Consider the following 15699-nt stretch of genomic DNA (forward strand, 5'->3'; position numbering starts at 1 on the left):
TGCAACACAAAGGACCTGAATTGAGGCCAGTAGAAATACTGTGGAGCTAGCATCCTGGGTGAAAACAAAGCAGCTACCTTCCCTCTATCTGAGATTCCACAAAGGTTTCATGCACTATGTTTATTTTCAGAAACGTGTAACCTCCAGATGATTCCTAGGCCAGATGATAAGACCTGAAATGCAGAGGAACCAGCCTCTCCAAGAATATCACCTACTTCCATTCCCTATCCTATATTGTCAACACCCCTTTCCAACATGAAAAAATTAGAATGGGCATAGGCCAAATATCTTTAAAGATTTGGGAGAAGAAGGAGTTATAACAGAGAAGATAGGATTTAAGAAATGAGTATGACTTCTGAATCATAACATTCATATTTCTTTAAGTCTCCAGTGTCTTGGAGCAGCTAAAAGGAAAGCCCTGAAATTGTGGCACTGTAACCCATACGAACTGTGAAATCTGTCCTGTAACTCCTTGTTAAAATGTACTTTGAAATTTATTGCTTATATATATATATATATATATATATATATATATATTCTATTTCACAATTAAAAACATTCTTAAAAATCAGAACTTTGTAGAGTGTACAGCTCCCTTAATTACAACTTTAAGCAAAGAGATCTAAGATTTACAAATAACAATTCCTCAGATTCTCTAGCAAAGCATGCATATATATATAGAAAAGAAAAAAATGTTCCAGGATCTGTATACTAAATTAGTGTGATACAAAAGTTCAAAACCTTTTTGATATATTTTGTTAAACCTATTTAAGATATGCAAGCTGGGCAGGCCACGGTGGCACAGTGGCAGAATTCTTGCATGCCACGCCAGAGACCCAGGTTCGATTCCCAGTGCCTGCCCATGTGATAATAAAAAAAAATTTTTAAAAACAGATAGGCACGTTACTATTGTAATTTTGTTGGGTTGACATAACAGTTCATAATATTCATCTTCATCATTTAAGTTTTGTATTTTCTACTTGAATGATTTTCAATATAATCACTGTAATTATGACATTGTACAGGGTTTAATTTTGAGGTATAAAAGTTTTTAGATTTCTAACTCATGTTAGATATGCAAAATAGTGACATTTGTCTCAGCTCTATGACCTAGGTTTTTAATCTGCTTAACTCTACCGTAACAGAATCCATTTTGTTTTCTAGCAAGAATCAAAGACCTCCAGATAAATCCAGGACACATAGCCATCGAGGTCAATGTTGTATTTGTCCAGAGCCTGTGAGGATCCCTGATGATGATAATTTTTTTTGAAATATTTAAAGCAAAGACGGGGCATCATTTGTAACCCTTGGAAACTCTCCTAAATAGAAAGGAATCGAGATTTTTTACTCATATTTTTAAAACTTTTATTCGAAAAAATTTAAAATTTGCAGAAAATTTGCAAATATAAGAGCTCAAAGAATACCTATGTAACTGTTACTCACCCATGATGACATTTCACTCCATTTTCTTTATTATTTGCCTCTATATCTATATCTAGAGAGAGAGACAGACAGACAGAGAGAGAGAGAAAAGGAAGGTGCTAAGCAAGACATAGGAAGGGAGAGAGAATATATGCATGAACAGTGTGTACGTGCGTGTATTTTTTTCTGGACCATCATGGCCATTCATCCCTAATTCTTTAGTGTGCATTTCCTATGAATAGGGATATTCTGTCCCATAACCACAGCACAGTTACTAACTGCAGTGAATTTAACAATAATATTTTAATTTAATCTGCTCTTTTCATTTCAGTTTTGTCATTTGACCCAATAACGTCATTTATAGCATTTCCCCTCTAGGCAGGATGTAATTTAGGGTCAGTTTAACCTAAAGTCAGGGTCTGTACTACAGAGTCCAGCCTAGGGTCGGATATCTTTCACTTTCTTATCTTTGGAATATTTCCATATCTTTAAGTTGTGTTTTGGGACATTGACATATTTTAAAAATACAGCACACACACACTCCTTTTTTTTTTTTTTTTTTAAATAAACTATTCCCAATTTGGGGTTTGTTTAAAATTTCCTCAAGATTAGAATCAGGATATTCATTCTAGACTAGGCTACTGCAAAGGGGATATTAGGTCTTTCACCTCACTGTCCCTCACGGGGCAATTTTACAGTTTTGATTGCCCAGTCAGGGTGTTGTCCAATTTCTTCCTTGAAACTAATAAGTGATCTGTGGGGAGAGACGTTAAGACCATGAAAAATCCCACTCTTCATCAAAATCTCCCCCTGAGTTTGGCATAGTTGATTCTTGTTTGATCCAGTCTTTATTCTGATGATTGTGAAATAATAATTTTCCTCTCTAACATGCCCTTTCCATTGACCTGTCAACTCTCAACTTTCAACCATAAGCAAAAGCCCTCCCTCCTTTGGCCTGCATTTGATGGTTTATTCTTTTACTTATCCATTTAGTATGAGTATGGACTCACAAATTCCTTTTTTAGTAGTTTATCATTCTTTAGTGGATTTAATTGTCTTTGTGCTTAAATTGTCCCAGATTTGGCCAGTGTGTGCCTCTTCATGCTGGCTCCTGTATTCTTGTGACATGCCCCCCTCATTTTGGGGGGTACTGCCTTACTTGTTAATTAGAACCCACTGTCATCATTTATTCCTTATTCATACACTTCTAATCCAATTATTTTTTGTTTTTAATGCACTCAAGTTTATGGGAGATCATGGTCATAAAGGATAGATGGCAGCTAAGTAAAGGTTGGACAGAAAAAAAACCTACGGAATTTTAGCATAATGGAATATTTTACATTTACAAATATGGCCCAAATGATTAAGAAATTATTTTAATTATATAATGTAGGCTTATTAACTGCATTTTCAGTACTTAATGACAATAATTCTCAAGTTTATTTGTGCATCTTAATAACATGGGAGTTTTATCTAAATTTGTTTTTAGTGACGTATAACACTGTTGAATGATGTGCACAAATATAAAATATACAACTTGATGAAGTTTTAGAAAAGTAAATCACCTTTTTTATAAAGGTGTAACTTCCATCTATGCCAATATACAGAATATTTCCCACCCCCAAATGGTTCCTTTGAGCCCCTGCAAGGCAAGTTCTCTCCAATCTAATGTGCTATCACTATACATTATCTTTACTTGTTCTTGGACTTCATATAAATGGAATCATACAATATATACTCTTTGAGATCTGATTTCTTTTGTCCAACATTTGTTTACCAGATTCATCCATGTTATTGCTTGCAGTGGTTGTTTGTTCTTTTTTCATTTTTATGTGGTTTTACACTGTATAAAGATATCACAATTATTTGTATACATCTTCTTGTTGATGGACATTGAGTTGTTAAGAGTTTGGGGATGTATGAGTAAAACTCTTATGAACATGCTTGTCTGAGTTTTTGTGTATGTGTGTGTTGTATGTGGAATTGCTAAGTCATGGGGTATATGTATGTTTATATATATTTAGGTATACTATATGTATATGTAAACATACATAAACAATTTTCCTAATTGGTTTAACTAGTTCATATTCCCACCAGCAGTGTGAAACTCCAATTCATCTACATTCTCACCAGTAATTGGCTTTGAATGATTTTTAAATTTTAGCCAGATTGCTGAATATGTAATGATATCTCATTGAGATTTTAACTTGAATTTATCCATAACTAATGATGCTGAGTCCTTTTTTTAAAAATTGGGTTTAGTTGTCAGGTTTTTTGTTGTTGTTGTTAACACCTGAGACAACAACAAAAAACAACTAAACCCAAATTTTAAAAAATGGGCAAGAGACTTGAACAAGCACTTCACAAAAAGAGAATTTCCAAGTGTCCAATAAGCATATGCACAGATGCACTGCATCATTAGTTACAGATCCTTTGTCATATAGATTGAAAATATCTTTTCCCTTTGTACTCTCTTAGTGATGTCTTTATTTTCACTACAAGTAGTTTATTACATAAGATATATGTAATATTCCCCTATTAGCTTTCCAATGGCTGCAGGATCAGCGGAATCTGTCTTTTCTTATTTTATCTCTGTCATTTCTGCTTGAGGTTAATCAATTTTATTTATTTTTTCTTTTAGTAACCAGCTTTTTGCTTCACTGATTTTTCTATTTTCCTCCTTCCTATTTCATTAATTTTTGTTTTTATCTTTAATATTTATTTCCCTCTGCTTGCTTTGAAGTGAATTTTCTCTTCTTTTTTTTAGGATCTTGAGATAGGAATTTAGATTGTTGATGTAAGACCTTTCCTCAATTCTAATGTAAGCATTTAGTGCTGTAAACTTCCCTAGCATTGCTGATTTAGCTGCATACCACATATTTTTTGTTGCATTTTAATGATTCCTTTTGATGAACAGAAGTTCTTAATTTAAATGGAGCCAATGCATTTATCTATTATTTCATGGCTAGGGTTTTCTATTTATTATTTGAAAGACCTTTGTCTACCCTGAGGTCATAAAAATACTCTTTTATGAAAAAAAATTTCTTCTAGGACCTTTATTGTTTTACTTTTCACATTAAGTCCATGATCCATTTGGAATTGATTTTTATATATAATGTGATGTAAGGATCAAGATTTATTTTCTTCCACCATATGGATATTGAGTTGGCTCAGTTCTTTTTAAAGACCCCCCTTTCCCCCACTGCATTCCAGTGGGACTCCTGTCATAAACCAGGTGGCTGCTCATATATGTGGGTCAATTTCTAGATTCACTATTCTCCTCCATTGGTCTGTCTCTCTATCTTTGTGTCGGTACCGTTCCATTTGGGTTATATACCTGTCTAATAAGTCATGATATCTCTACAATAAAGCCTCCAACTTTATTCTTGACCTTCAAGATCGTGCTGGCTATCTTTCCTTTTCTGGTCCCTTTCCTTTTCATTAAACTTTTAGAATCAGGTTATCAAATTCCAAAAAAACTTACTGGGATTTTGATAGGGATTACATTAAATCTATAGGTCAATTTGAAGAGATTGATATCTTAGTACTCTTTTGTCTTTCCATTCATGAGCATAGTAATGGTTTATTCATCCTGGCCTATGATTTAGGTCTTTTTAATTTCTTTCAGCAATATTTTAGTTTTCCATGTAGTGTTCTTGTTCATCTTCTGTTAGATTTATTCCTAGGTATGGAAAATGATGGTTTTGGTGCTATTGTAAACTAATTTTTTTCCATTTCATTTAAAAATTTTGCTAGTATGTAGAAATGAAATGGATGTTCTATTCTGACATTGTATCCAGTGACCATGCAAAGTTCACTTCTTTTTCTAATTGTTCGTCTTTTGGATACTTTATATACACAATCATATCAGGTGTAACTAATGACAATTTTATTTTTGTTTTCCAATCATTATGTAGTTTAAATTTCTTTTATTTGCCATGTTGTCTCAGCCAAGAGCTCCAGTATAATGTAGAATAGAAGTGGTGAGAGTGGAGCCTTTTGAAAATCCAGTTGGGATTTCATAGATTTTCAAAGGCTCATAGTTGGGAGCTTTTTGAAAATCTGGGCACCAGCTCTTACCCCCTCAAATTCTGGTTCTAAAGGTCCAGAATGAGGACTTGGAAAATCTGCATTTTAACAAATAATCCAGGTGATTCTAAGGTAGAGGTGTTCTAGAAACATACTTCGAATAGCATTCTTAATAGATAAACTTCACTCATCTGAAGAATTTTCTTAGTGAGGATGGAATATTGCATTCTTCTTTCTTCCTCCCTTTCCCACCTCTTTGTATATGAATATATAAAATGCTATTATTTTGAGTACCCTGTTGTACTGCTTCTCTTTTTCTGGATATACATGTACATATAGGTCTTTAGTATTACAATGTTGATTGGCTTTAGAAAAAGAAAGAAAAATATCCCCTGCTTAGAAAGTCATATTCAGAAACAAACAAACAAAAAGCTCAACAGGAAAAAAAATTTAGAGACTATATTTGGAACTTGCTGAGGCAACAGTTGAATTTAATTCTTTCTATATACACACACCAGACACACACATATACACATAGATAATCAACCCCCCCACACACACACACATACACACATACAATCATGGGTGTTTCTGATGGCTACAATATGAGAAGAAAAAAACAGACTCTAAACATTATACAGCTACACAAAATAGATTTGAACAATATGAATTCACTTGGGAAAAACGTGGCTACCATGTGGTTTCCGACTTATGGTTGATTATAAATCAAAGGAGCAATATCATTTCTTAGATTAAAGGGCAATAGAAGCCACGGATATTTACGTAAAGAAGCATAGATAAAAGGACAGTGGTGAATAATCAGTGTGTTGGAGCTAGGTCGGGACGTTAGGGCCATGTTATCTGACCCTTGCATTTTCTAGCCAAGGTGACTGAGGTCATCTTGGTAGTGTCACTTGGTGAGTTAGTGGCAGTATTGGAAGCAACGCCCATTGTCCCTGCTTCCCATTCCTAGGCTCAAATAGCACTCAGTCAGATATTTTCTCATAAGAGTCCGTGAATATGAAAGGAATCCCAGAAAATAAAGAATGTGAAAATATTAGAATAAGCCCATAAAAAGGAGTCTTTGATAAAGGCTAAGGAAGGAGGGTCATGAAACAGGATTGACCTTGTATGGGAACTATAAGAAAGAACGAAATAAGACTAGAAGAAAAGAGAGGTAAAGAAAAGGTGGGAACTTAGAGGAGCAACAGTGAAGAAGAAAGTAAATTAGAGAAAATTAATTTCCAAGAAGTGGAAAATAATAGAAATAGAATTGTGATAAAAGAATTCAAGAACATGAAAAGGGACGCAGCAATTTTATATCATCTTTGTGAAACATATACCTAGCTAGGATTATTTTAGAAGTAAAAGAGCCTATAAAGAGATAATAAGAAAGTGCATTTAAACTCTTTTGAAGCAAGGTAAACTTAAGGTAGTAGTAATATTAAGGCCCTAATCCTCTAAAATGATGAATAAATAAATGGAATTAAAGGATGTATTTCTCTACATAAAGAACCATTAATGTGCAAAATCAAAGAGATATTTTTAAAAAGCTAAGGCTAGGTATTTCTTCAAGTGAATTTATTGTTTTACTAGAGACATGGCTGATGAAAGAAAATACAAGAAGGCAGGAAATCCTAAACATTTTGAACTACCAAATAGCACTGAATTATTTCAAACGGAGGCACAGTTTACATTATAAGCAGACTTGCTGACTTTATTTCCCTACTTTTTGCATTTCCTTAGACATCTTGACCTAAATGTAATAATCATTACATTGGTTTACAGCTTGATCATTCATCTAAAAAGCATTAATCTTCATGGTTCATTTGATGAGCCACATAGTCCTCTTAGAATAAGAAGTATCCATTTTTAATCTACATGAGAGATAAAGGGAGCATAATAATAAGACAAATGTTATAGAAAAGTAAATTTAAACTGTGGCTAGGGAACCAAATATATAGAGCATCCACTAGTAGCAAATCAATATACTGGTTAAGGACACAGGATTTGAAATCATACAGACTCAGCCACTAATGAGTAGCTGTGTCTGCAACTCAGCTACTTATTAGTAATGTGAGCTCCCTCACTCCCTTTTTCTCTTCTCTTCATCCATCTTTCTTTCATTCTATTCTTGCTTCCTTCCACCTTTCCTTCCATCTTCCTTCTCTCCCTTCCTTTATTCAAAAATGTCTGTTGAGCATTTACTATGTTCCGGACGCATGCTTACTGTAGTGGGTTTTCTATCTCCTAGGGGGGAACATGGGACATTTATAGAGAAGAAATTGCAGGTTGCCACATAAACCAAGGTGCAGATACAGAAATGGGCCCAGAGTTGTTGGTGCAACATCAAGCCAACTGGAGGTAAATAATGGGAGGTGAAGTTGGAAAGACAGGTTTTGGAGGGCCCTGAATGTCAGGATAAGGAGTTACAAATTAACATGCAGAGTATGGGCAAATAGTGAGACATCAAGTGGCTGTGGAGGTAGGCAGAACAGAAAGGTCTAGTGCAGGAAAGCCAAACAAGGGGACTATATTAAGAATAACAGATTATTGGATATTTCAGAGAAGCCAAGAAAATGGATCTAATGTTAGAAGGACGTTGATGACCTTTGAAATAAAATAGGGTGACAGTTGTGGCTAGAATATAGTGGTGGGGATGAAAGGAGGAGATTGGTAGTGATCAAAAGTCTGTGCATCTAACTGTTCCACAGGAAGGGAAGGGAATAGTGCCAGCCAAATGAGGCAGCAAAGCAAGGGAAGAGATAGTCTCCTAAGTTGAACTGTACTATGCACCTGTGAAGGTAAGAGACTAATAAAGAGAGAGTGGAGAGTCTAGGGGGATAACGTGCAATACAGGAGTTAGAGCTGACAGTTGAAGTAGAGAAAGAAACCCCATAGCAGGAGCAGGAGCTCTTCCTCTGAGACTGAAGGGCATGACTCAACGCAGATTTCCTTTGTGGCAGGAATAAGTCAGGGTAGGACTTATCTGTGTACTCCAGAGGGACTCTTATTAGATAGAAGAGTGGCGACCTCAGGCCACAAAAAGGCCAAGTGACTGAAGCTGTAGAAAGATAAACATAAAAGAGGTTAGCCCATCAATAAGTTCAGTAGGAGCATCAAACCATTCTGATTCACACTCTAGAAAGCTCCCTGGTTTCTGATATGTAGTATGGGAGGGCTGGGGACTGCAGTGCAGCGATTCAAAGCCAATGTAAGGTTCCCTTGATCTTCGCCTCTCCCTCAGAAACAATGGGACCACGTTGTAGAGACTGCAGTTCTGATCCAAAGATTATTTTTCATGCTATAAATAAAGAGAAAGGTGAAAACAAAAATGAATGGATATTTTGTAACAATAAATATATCCTAGAAGCTAGTGTTGTAAAAGAAGGTGGTTTACTTCTGTGAATATGCCAAGCTTAAATTCAAAATACAACTCTAGAAACTTACTGCTAATCTCCTGCCAAACATGTGTACACTTTTCCAATACCCTTATCTCAGGGTTCAAGGGGCAGATAAGAGGTCTTCTGAGAATTTCAGATTGGTTCTATCTCTATTTTGAGCTCTCGGTTGGAATGAGGGGGCAGAGGGGTAGCTCTGCCATTATCTCCTCTGTGACCAGCTGGTCCAGGCTTGCTCCAGGAGTAATAACTCACAGGGGAAAGCCGAAGTGGGATTATCCAGCGGCCTCCTCGCTAGAGATCCAATGGGTTGAGGAGTTACAGGGAGGACTTCAAGAGCAGAGAGTGTGTTTGGCGGGAGGGCACAATGCTGACTGGGCATCTTTGCTTTGGTGTCTTCTCTTTTGCATCAGCCTATCTATACCCAGAGCTGATCTGGGGCTGCGGGCGGGAGGCGGGGTGTCAGTCCGGAGCACGGACCCCTTTGGCCCTGTTTCTGGAAGAGGAGTTAGGGAGCCCCGGGCACCAGCCCTGGGTAGCCTGGTCTCTCTGCTCCGGTCCACAAATCCTTAACGGATTTTCTTTCTCTCTCTTCACCCCTTTCTCTCCTTTGCTCTCTTTCTTTTCTCTCCCCCTTTTTTCCTTTTTCCCTCTCTTTCCCCCCCTCCTTCCCGTCCCTTTTCCTTCCTCTCCCATCCCCCTCTCCCCTCCCCCCTTCCATGTGTGTGAGCCTCTTCCTTTCCCCTCCTCCCCTTTTCCGCCTCTCTCTCTCTCTCTCTCTCCCTCTCCTTCTCCCTCTCAGCTCGCCGGGCGACCCTGCTCCTGCCTCCCACATTAATGGCGGCATCTTCGGAGGATGATATAGACCGGCGGCCCATCAGAAGAGTCCGCTCCAAGAGCGACACGCCGTACCTCGCGGAGGCCAGGATCTCCTTCAACCTAGGGGCAGGTAAGGACGACCCTCCTGCCTTCCTCTCGCTCCCCTACCCCGCTTACTTCCCTTCCTTCCCTCTTCCCCAGCTGGCTCAGCCCTCCGCCCCTCCTTGGGCCCCCTCCCGGCAGCGCCCTCCCCTCCCGCCCCCTTCCTACCCAGCCCGGCGCCGGGCGCGCGCTCACTCACTCTCTTTGTGTCGCTGGTGTAAGGAGGGTGTGTGCGTGCGTGTGTGCGCGAGTGTATGTGTGTTGCGGAGGTGGGGGAGGGTAGCGCGTGAAGCCCTACATCTGTCCAGGAGTCACTCGTGAGTTCTCCTGTTCCACGAGGAGAAGGAAGTGTTGTCAATAATGACAGTGGTCATAAGCAGTCATTGAGAGAGGGGTCGGGATGCCGGCGCGTTGGTTGTGGAAGGAGGGTCTGGCAAGGCACCACTGGTGAGGTGTGCTGGCGGGGCTCTTACGGGGTGGAACTTGTTGGTGACATTCAGACTCCGGTGATTTTGTCGGATTGGTAGTGCCGCTGCGGTGTTGGCGTGGAGAGAGGGGGCGGGGTCCACCCCCTGGGGAGGGAAGCTTTATCTTGCACCAAGCTGTTGGAACGCAACCGTAGGGATGATAATAACAGGGTCTGTAGGATGCTTGTTAGGCGATTTGATGCTGTCACTGCAACTGGTACCCAAAGTGGCTCAGATAGTATTAAGTGAAAAGGATAAATGAGGTGAAGGAGGGAGGGAGGGAGAAAGAGGAGGAGGGGGGAAGGAGGGGGAGGGAGGGGCAATAGAAAGAAAACTGAGGGATTCAGAGAGTCAAAATCACTTCCTATGAACCCGCTCAGGTTTGCTTGACTCCTGGAGTCTCCTATCCCCTTGGCTGCTGCTCCTGACTCCTGAGCACTCCTCTGCTACCGGTTGGTGGTCGCTGAGGAGTTGTTCGCCAGGAACCTCACGTGTTTTTTGTGAGTGACTCTTAAGCTCCAACCCTGGCTTATGTTTTTTCCTCTCTAGAGCCCCTTATCAATCTATGAACTCCAATACGAAAGAGTAAGGACATTTTCCTAAAGGCTCTCTTTAAACAAAGAAAAAAGTTTTTCCTTAGGAAAATAAACCCTTTAAAAAGGAACTGAACCAAAGGATGTGTGTGTGTGTGTGTGTGTGTGTGTGTGTGTGTGTGTGTGTGTGTTGGAGCAAAGAGAACCTTTAAACAATGGGTATTTTATGCACTGGTAAGAAGTTTGGGAAGAAGAGAAATGGTATTGGTAAGTGACTGATATCTTTATGGCTGGAAGAGTACAACCAAATGTGCCAAAGTTCCTTGCAGTGTAATTTACCTGTCTTGGTGCCTTAGATTTTTTTTGATCAGACATATCATTACACTCACCAAATACCTCTCACCTTGGGGATAGAGAAAAGACGATTTCATTGTAAAAGCTTTGACAGGTGTGTGGCATGCTGTAAAATTCTGTGGTGGTCAATTTGGAAGGAAGCCTCTGTTTGTATATTTCAGGCTAATCTGTGTGGTTGTAAGGGGTCTTTGTAAAAGACTTGGAAGAGTTTACTGTGGGACTGAGATTGTTTTCCAAACCCAGTGGTATGAGAAATTATCCCACTGACCCCTTTGCTACCAAACTCAGATATATTCCCTTTAGTGTGTATTACCACAAAAGGAGGGAAAGGGCCAAAGTAGCAAATAGTAAAGGTTGTTTACTTCTACTAGACAATGAAATAAAACACTATAAAAAAGCCTCTGTTCTCAACTACAACTGAGTGAAATTGAGCCATTTGCCACCAGATTAAACCCAGTGACTTGCAATTTTCTGGTTAAATTGCCCTGGAGGCCAATTAAAAGATTGGCTCAGGCAGGACTTGTCTCCATTTCATATGGAAATAAACAATTTGGACTTTCTTTGGTCCCAATCATGTATCTCCTGAAATACCCCTAAATGCTGAAGTGGCAAGAAGGTCATCTAGCTAGAAAGAGAAATGCTCTGGAGAGGCAAAGGGAGGGCAGTCGCAGCAGGCGCTCTGCTGCAGTTGCGGGAGCTGTCCTCTCTCGGTGGTGCTGAATAGGATTGTCTGACAGGGACGTGATTAAAAACTATAGCGGCGAAAGGGCGGCTTAGTCCCTCTCTGTGATGGAATTCCAGGGAAAACGCGAAAGATTTGGCCACTGGAAACTTTTCTGTCCCTATCTATCTACATTTGTCGCCTGTCTACTACTCCTCACACCCACTGCTCCACTTCTCAAAACGGGTGTTTTTTGCTCTAATTTTGCGCTGGCTGCTTGCTTTTGGGGCTTTGTTTATTTTCCAGCTGGTTTCTCGTTGCCTTCCCCACAAAGTAAGAACTACTCGCAGATGTGTCTTTCTCCCGCGTTTAAAAGTAATTGTAACCCCTGGTTTAAAAAGCAAACAGCCTTGTTTATCTCCTTGAGCAGCAAGTTGTAATTAAACTATTAGTGTCGTTATCAGTGTTGCTGAACAGAGGAGGCTGCAGACTCCAAACAAATGACATAATTTGGGCATAGAGAGCATTTTGTTTTTCTCTTCACAACAATTTATAAACAATTCAACAAGGAAGCTTTCATCTACCCTTTCTCCCCACCCTTCTCCTGCTCCCAAATAGTCAGTTATTGTTTGTTCTTTGCAGAGAAATTCTGTATTGGTTTAAAATATTTGTACTTAATATTTGTTTCACACCCACTCATTATATACAAATCCGTGTTTAATATTTTAGAGGTTTACCAGTGCTGAGAAAAAATAAGTATGCGTGCATTCATTTTACTTGTCTATCATTAACTCATTTCAGGGAACAACTCTGTTAAAGTAATCTGTAGACTTGCCAAATAAAGTGGACTGGGCATTTTGAATACTAATTAAATATTTAAGCATTCCTTCAACTACATCCTGTCCCTGACAAGACTTAATATCATTTCAGAAATAACTCCACAGCTTTGAGTGAAGGAAATGCTCCTTCTCCTACAGTCCCAAATCAGCCAAAGAATAACACCAAAATGGGGGTCTTTCATCACTTTATGAAGATTCTAACTTCAAGTTTCAGCCTAAATTGAGGCAGTAGAGACGAAATTTTTCTTATTTTTTTCCTTAAAGTCCTTTTCTAAATTTTTTCTAAAAGTCTTTTTCTAAATTTTTAACTTTTGTTCATCCTTTTGGTATGTTAAGTAAATGTTGATAGATGACTGTTTACTAAAGATAGTATATGTGCTAAGGAAAATTAAATCAACGTATTTGCTGAAGGTTATACTGACATATCAGGCCTCATTTAAGACATTGAAAGATGTTTTTCCTCAGAAATCCAAATGTGTTAAAAGGACATCCTGTAACAGAAGAGTATGTTCACACTATTAGTAGCAAGTGTTCTAATTGTGTTCTCATTCTGTAATGAATGTCACTGACATTTAGCTCTTAAGAACTTACCCTGCCTTATGAATTCATTCATTCACTTCTGTATATCATAAACCCAGGTAAGGTATGAAGAATTGTAGCTCATCTGCCATGTTTTCCTGTGGACTACTGTATTCTATGCATCTTTATATTCCCAGTATGTAGAAAAGTATCTAATACATAGAAAGTGCTACAACTAAAGGTTCTCAGATATTACCCATTAAGCTGAAAGAAAGTGTTGTAATAAAGATAAGATTTAAGCACATCTAAAATTTCTTACAAGAGTGTCAAAATAAGAAAGTTGAGTTTGCCTGATAATTTCGGAGGTTTTTAAAATACAAAACCAATATTGGGGATATTGAAAAGACTGAGTATCTTCTAATCAAAAGGAGGTTTTCCTTTGCTGACATTTCAGAATTGTTTTGCATGAAGAGATTTTAAATTAGTTAGCATGGTCAACTCCAGCATGCTTACTCTCTTCGGAAGATTGAAATCTGCGTTAAGTTCCTTACGTCATTCAAGTGTAGTTGTTTCTAACTTCCTCTGATCTCTTCCACTCTTTCAGGTCTAGAGGATAATGGTAGTAAGAATTGGCTTGCTCTGGCTGCCTATAAAAATGAATGGATTAGCCAGATTAAGTTATAAATTGGCTCTCAGAAGAGCTCATTAATCCCTCTCTGCACTGAGGAGGAAGACCTTTATCACTTAGCTAAATTATGGAAACCCATGATATTGAGAAGTGGCAGCCCACAGGATGCTATCATCACTTTAGCAATGATAATCATCCCTAAGCAAAACTGCAGATATTGTCATGCTGAACACTTAAGACTGTTTTATCCATTTACATGTTTTGGTTCTTCACTCTCTCTCATGGAAGAATATCAGTGTATCACTTGCAATATTTTTTGTCACTGATGTCAAATTGAAGGTAGGGCAAATAGGTCTGGATTTTATTTGGTGTGCTTGAACTCTTTTTTGATGAATTATTTCTCACATTTAATAGCTGGAATCCAAATGATTGACCACATAAGTGACCAGGAACCTCTGTTGTGTTTGTAACATAAACAAAGTTGCAGGAAAGTAAGTAACTAACAATATGAAGTCCTTTCACATTAATATTTAACTTAGCTGCTTACCATGTCATTATGTAAACCATTTATAAAAAGCATTTCTGATGCATTTTGGTCACACAATCTGTGCCGGGAGATTAAATTTTCTTAGGAACCTTGGTATAGACATTATTAAAATTTTTTAGCATCGAGGTACTGTGTTTGCTATTATCTTATGGCTAAATGGAAAATTACTGGTTTGGTTATTTGTTCAGATCATTTAATTTCATAGGAGTCTACAGAGATGTGTTTGAAATTTAAAAAAACAAACAAACTATGAGTCAGGTAAGAACTTAATTTTAATGCACCTTTCCACTAAAACCTCAAGCAAGTCACTTACCCTTCCTGGGTCTTGATGAACTCATCTCCAAGATGGGGGATTTAGATGATAAAAATCTCTAAAGTCCCGGCCAATCAAAAAAGTTTGTGTGAATAACTGGTGCTTGTAATTCTAATTGTTGGATGCATATTATGCAACTGATTTTATATGGAGTCTTGCTTACAGTATTAAACATAAAATAGCACAATTACCATTAAAATTAAAATTTTGTGCATAATCAAGTTAGGAAAATATGTTGAGTCAAAAGAAGAATTGATGTATTTTTTAGGCACATTTATATATACCATATTAATTAAATACTCTTAATTTAAATATTCAGAAATTAGAATATTTAACTCAGTTGTTCTATAAATATTTGTGGTGTGGTTGAATAAGATATTGGTGAAATATTAGCAATAAAGGGACAGTGAGGAAATTAAATATTAATCCAGTTTCCAATTGTCATTTCAATCTTTTTTCTTATTGAATTTTATTATTAAAAGAGAAATTGATATAGAAGATCTATATTTTCCCTTTATCCCTTTTAATTACCAGGGAAGTTGAATGTGTATATACATCAGCAAAATGGCAGGATTCAAGCAAATTGCAATATATCCCTTTAGAATATCCACGTAGAAAAATTCTAACCTCTACACACTAACTGAAAACTTAGCTGTAAACTTAAAAGAACCTCTTTATCCCTTTTTCTTCGCAAGGATATAAACTGATAGGAGCAAATAAACTGTTGTTTAGAATAAATACAGATGCTCATTAACACATTTTCACGTATTAGTTTAATGTTAAAGCAAAATGTCAAAAATGTACTGATGGAGTTACTTTTTGATACATGTGACTTCAGTCCATTTTGCATTTATTTAGTGCACAAGTGGAAGAGTTAAAATTTAATGGGAACAGATGATAACTTGTAAAGCTATTTTTTCTTGACTTAGTTCACTCTAAGTCAAGAAAAACAAATGTAGACATGCATCATAGCCAGAGTGTTATGCTATGTAAACAAAAGAGGGCTTGAGGAATAACTAAAGATGACATTTTCCTAATTGTTTGGTACGAAAGGAACACCAGCAT

The 15699-nt window shown here is 37.7% G+C and overlaps 1 protein-coding gene across 1 annotated transcript in view; it reads left to right on the plus strand.

Annotated features, from left to right (window-relative positions):
* The window catches only part of LOC143668781 (phosphatase and actin regulator 1-like), a 30504-nt gene extending 20510 nt beyond the window's left edge, over positions 1 to 9994 (plus strand). The window contains exons 2-3 of the mRNA XM_077143317.1: positions 9655 to 9801; positions 9873 to 9994. Of these exons, the coding sequence (XP_076999432.1) occupies positions 9655 to 9801; positions 9873 to 9994 (269 nt within the window). The remainder of the gene's footprint in view (positions 1 to 9654; positions 9802 to 9872) is intronic.
* Positions 9995 to 15699: the final 5705 nt, after the last annotated feature.

The sequence above is a fragment of the Tamandua tetradactyla genome, chromosome 25, assembly GCF_023851605.1.
Source record: "Tamandua tetradactyla isolate mTamTet1 chromosome 25, mTamTet1.pri, whole genome shotgun sequence".
NCBI lineage: Eukaryota > Metazoa > Chordata > Mammalia > Pilosa > Myrmecophagidae > Tamandua > Tamandua tetradactyla.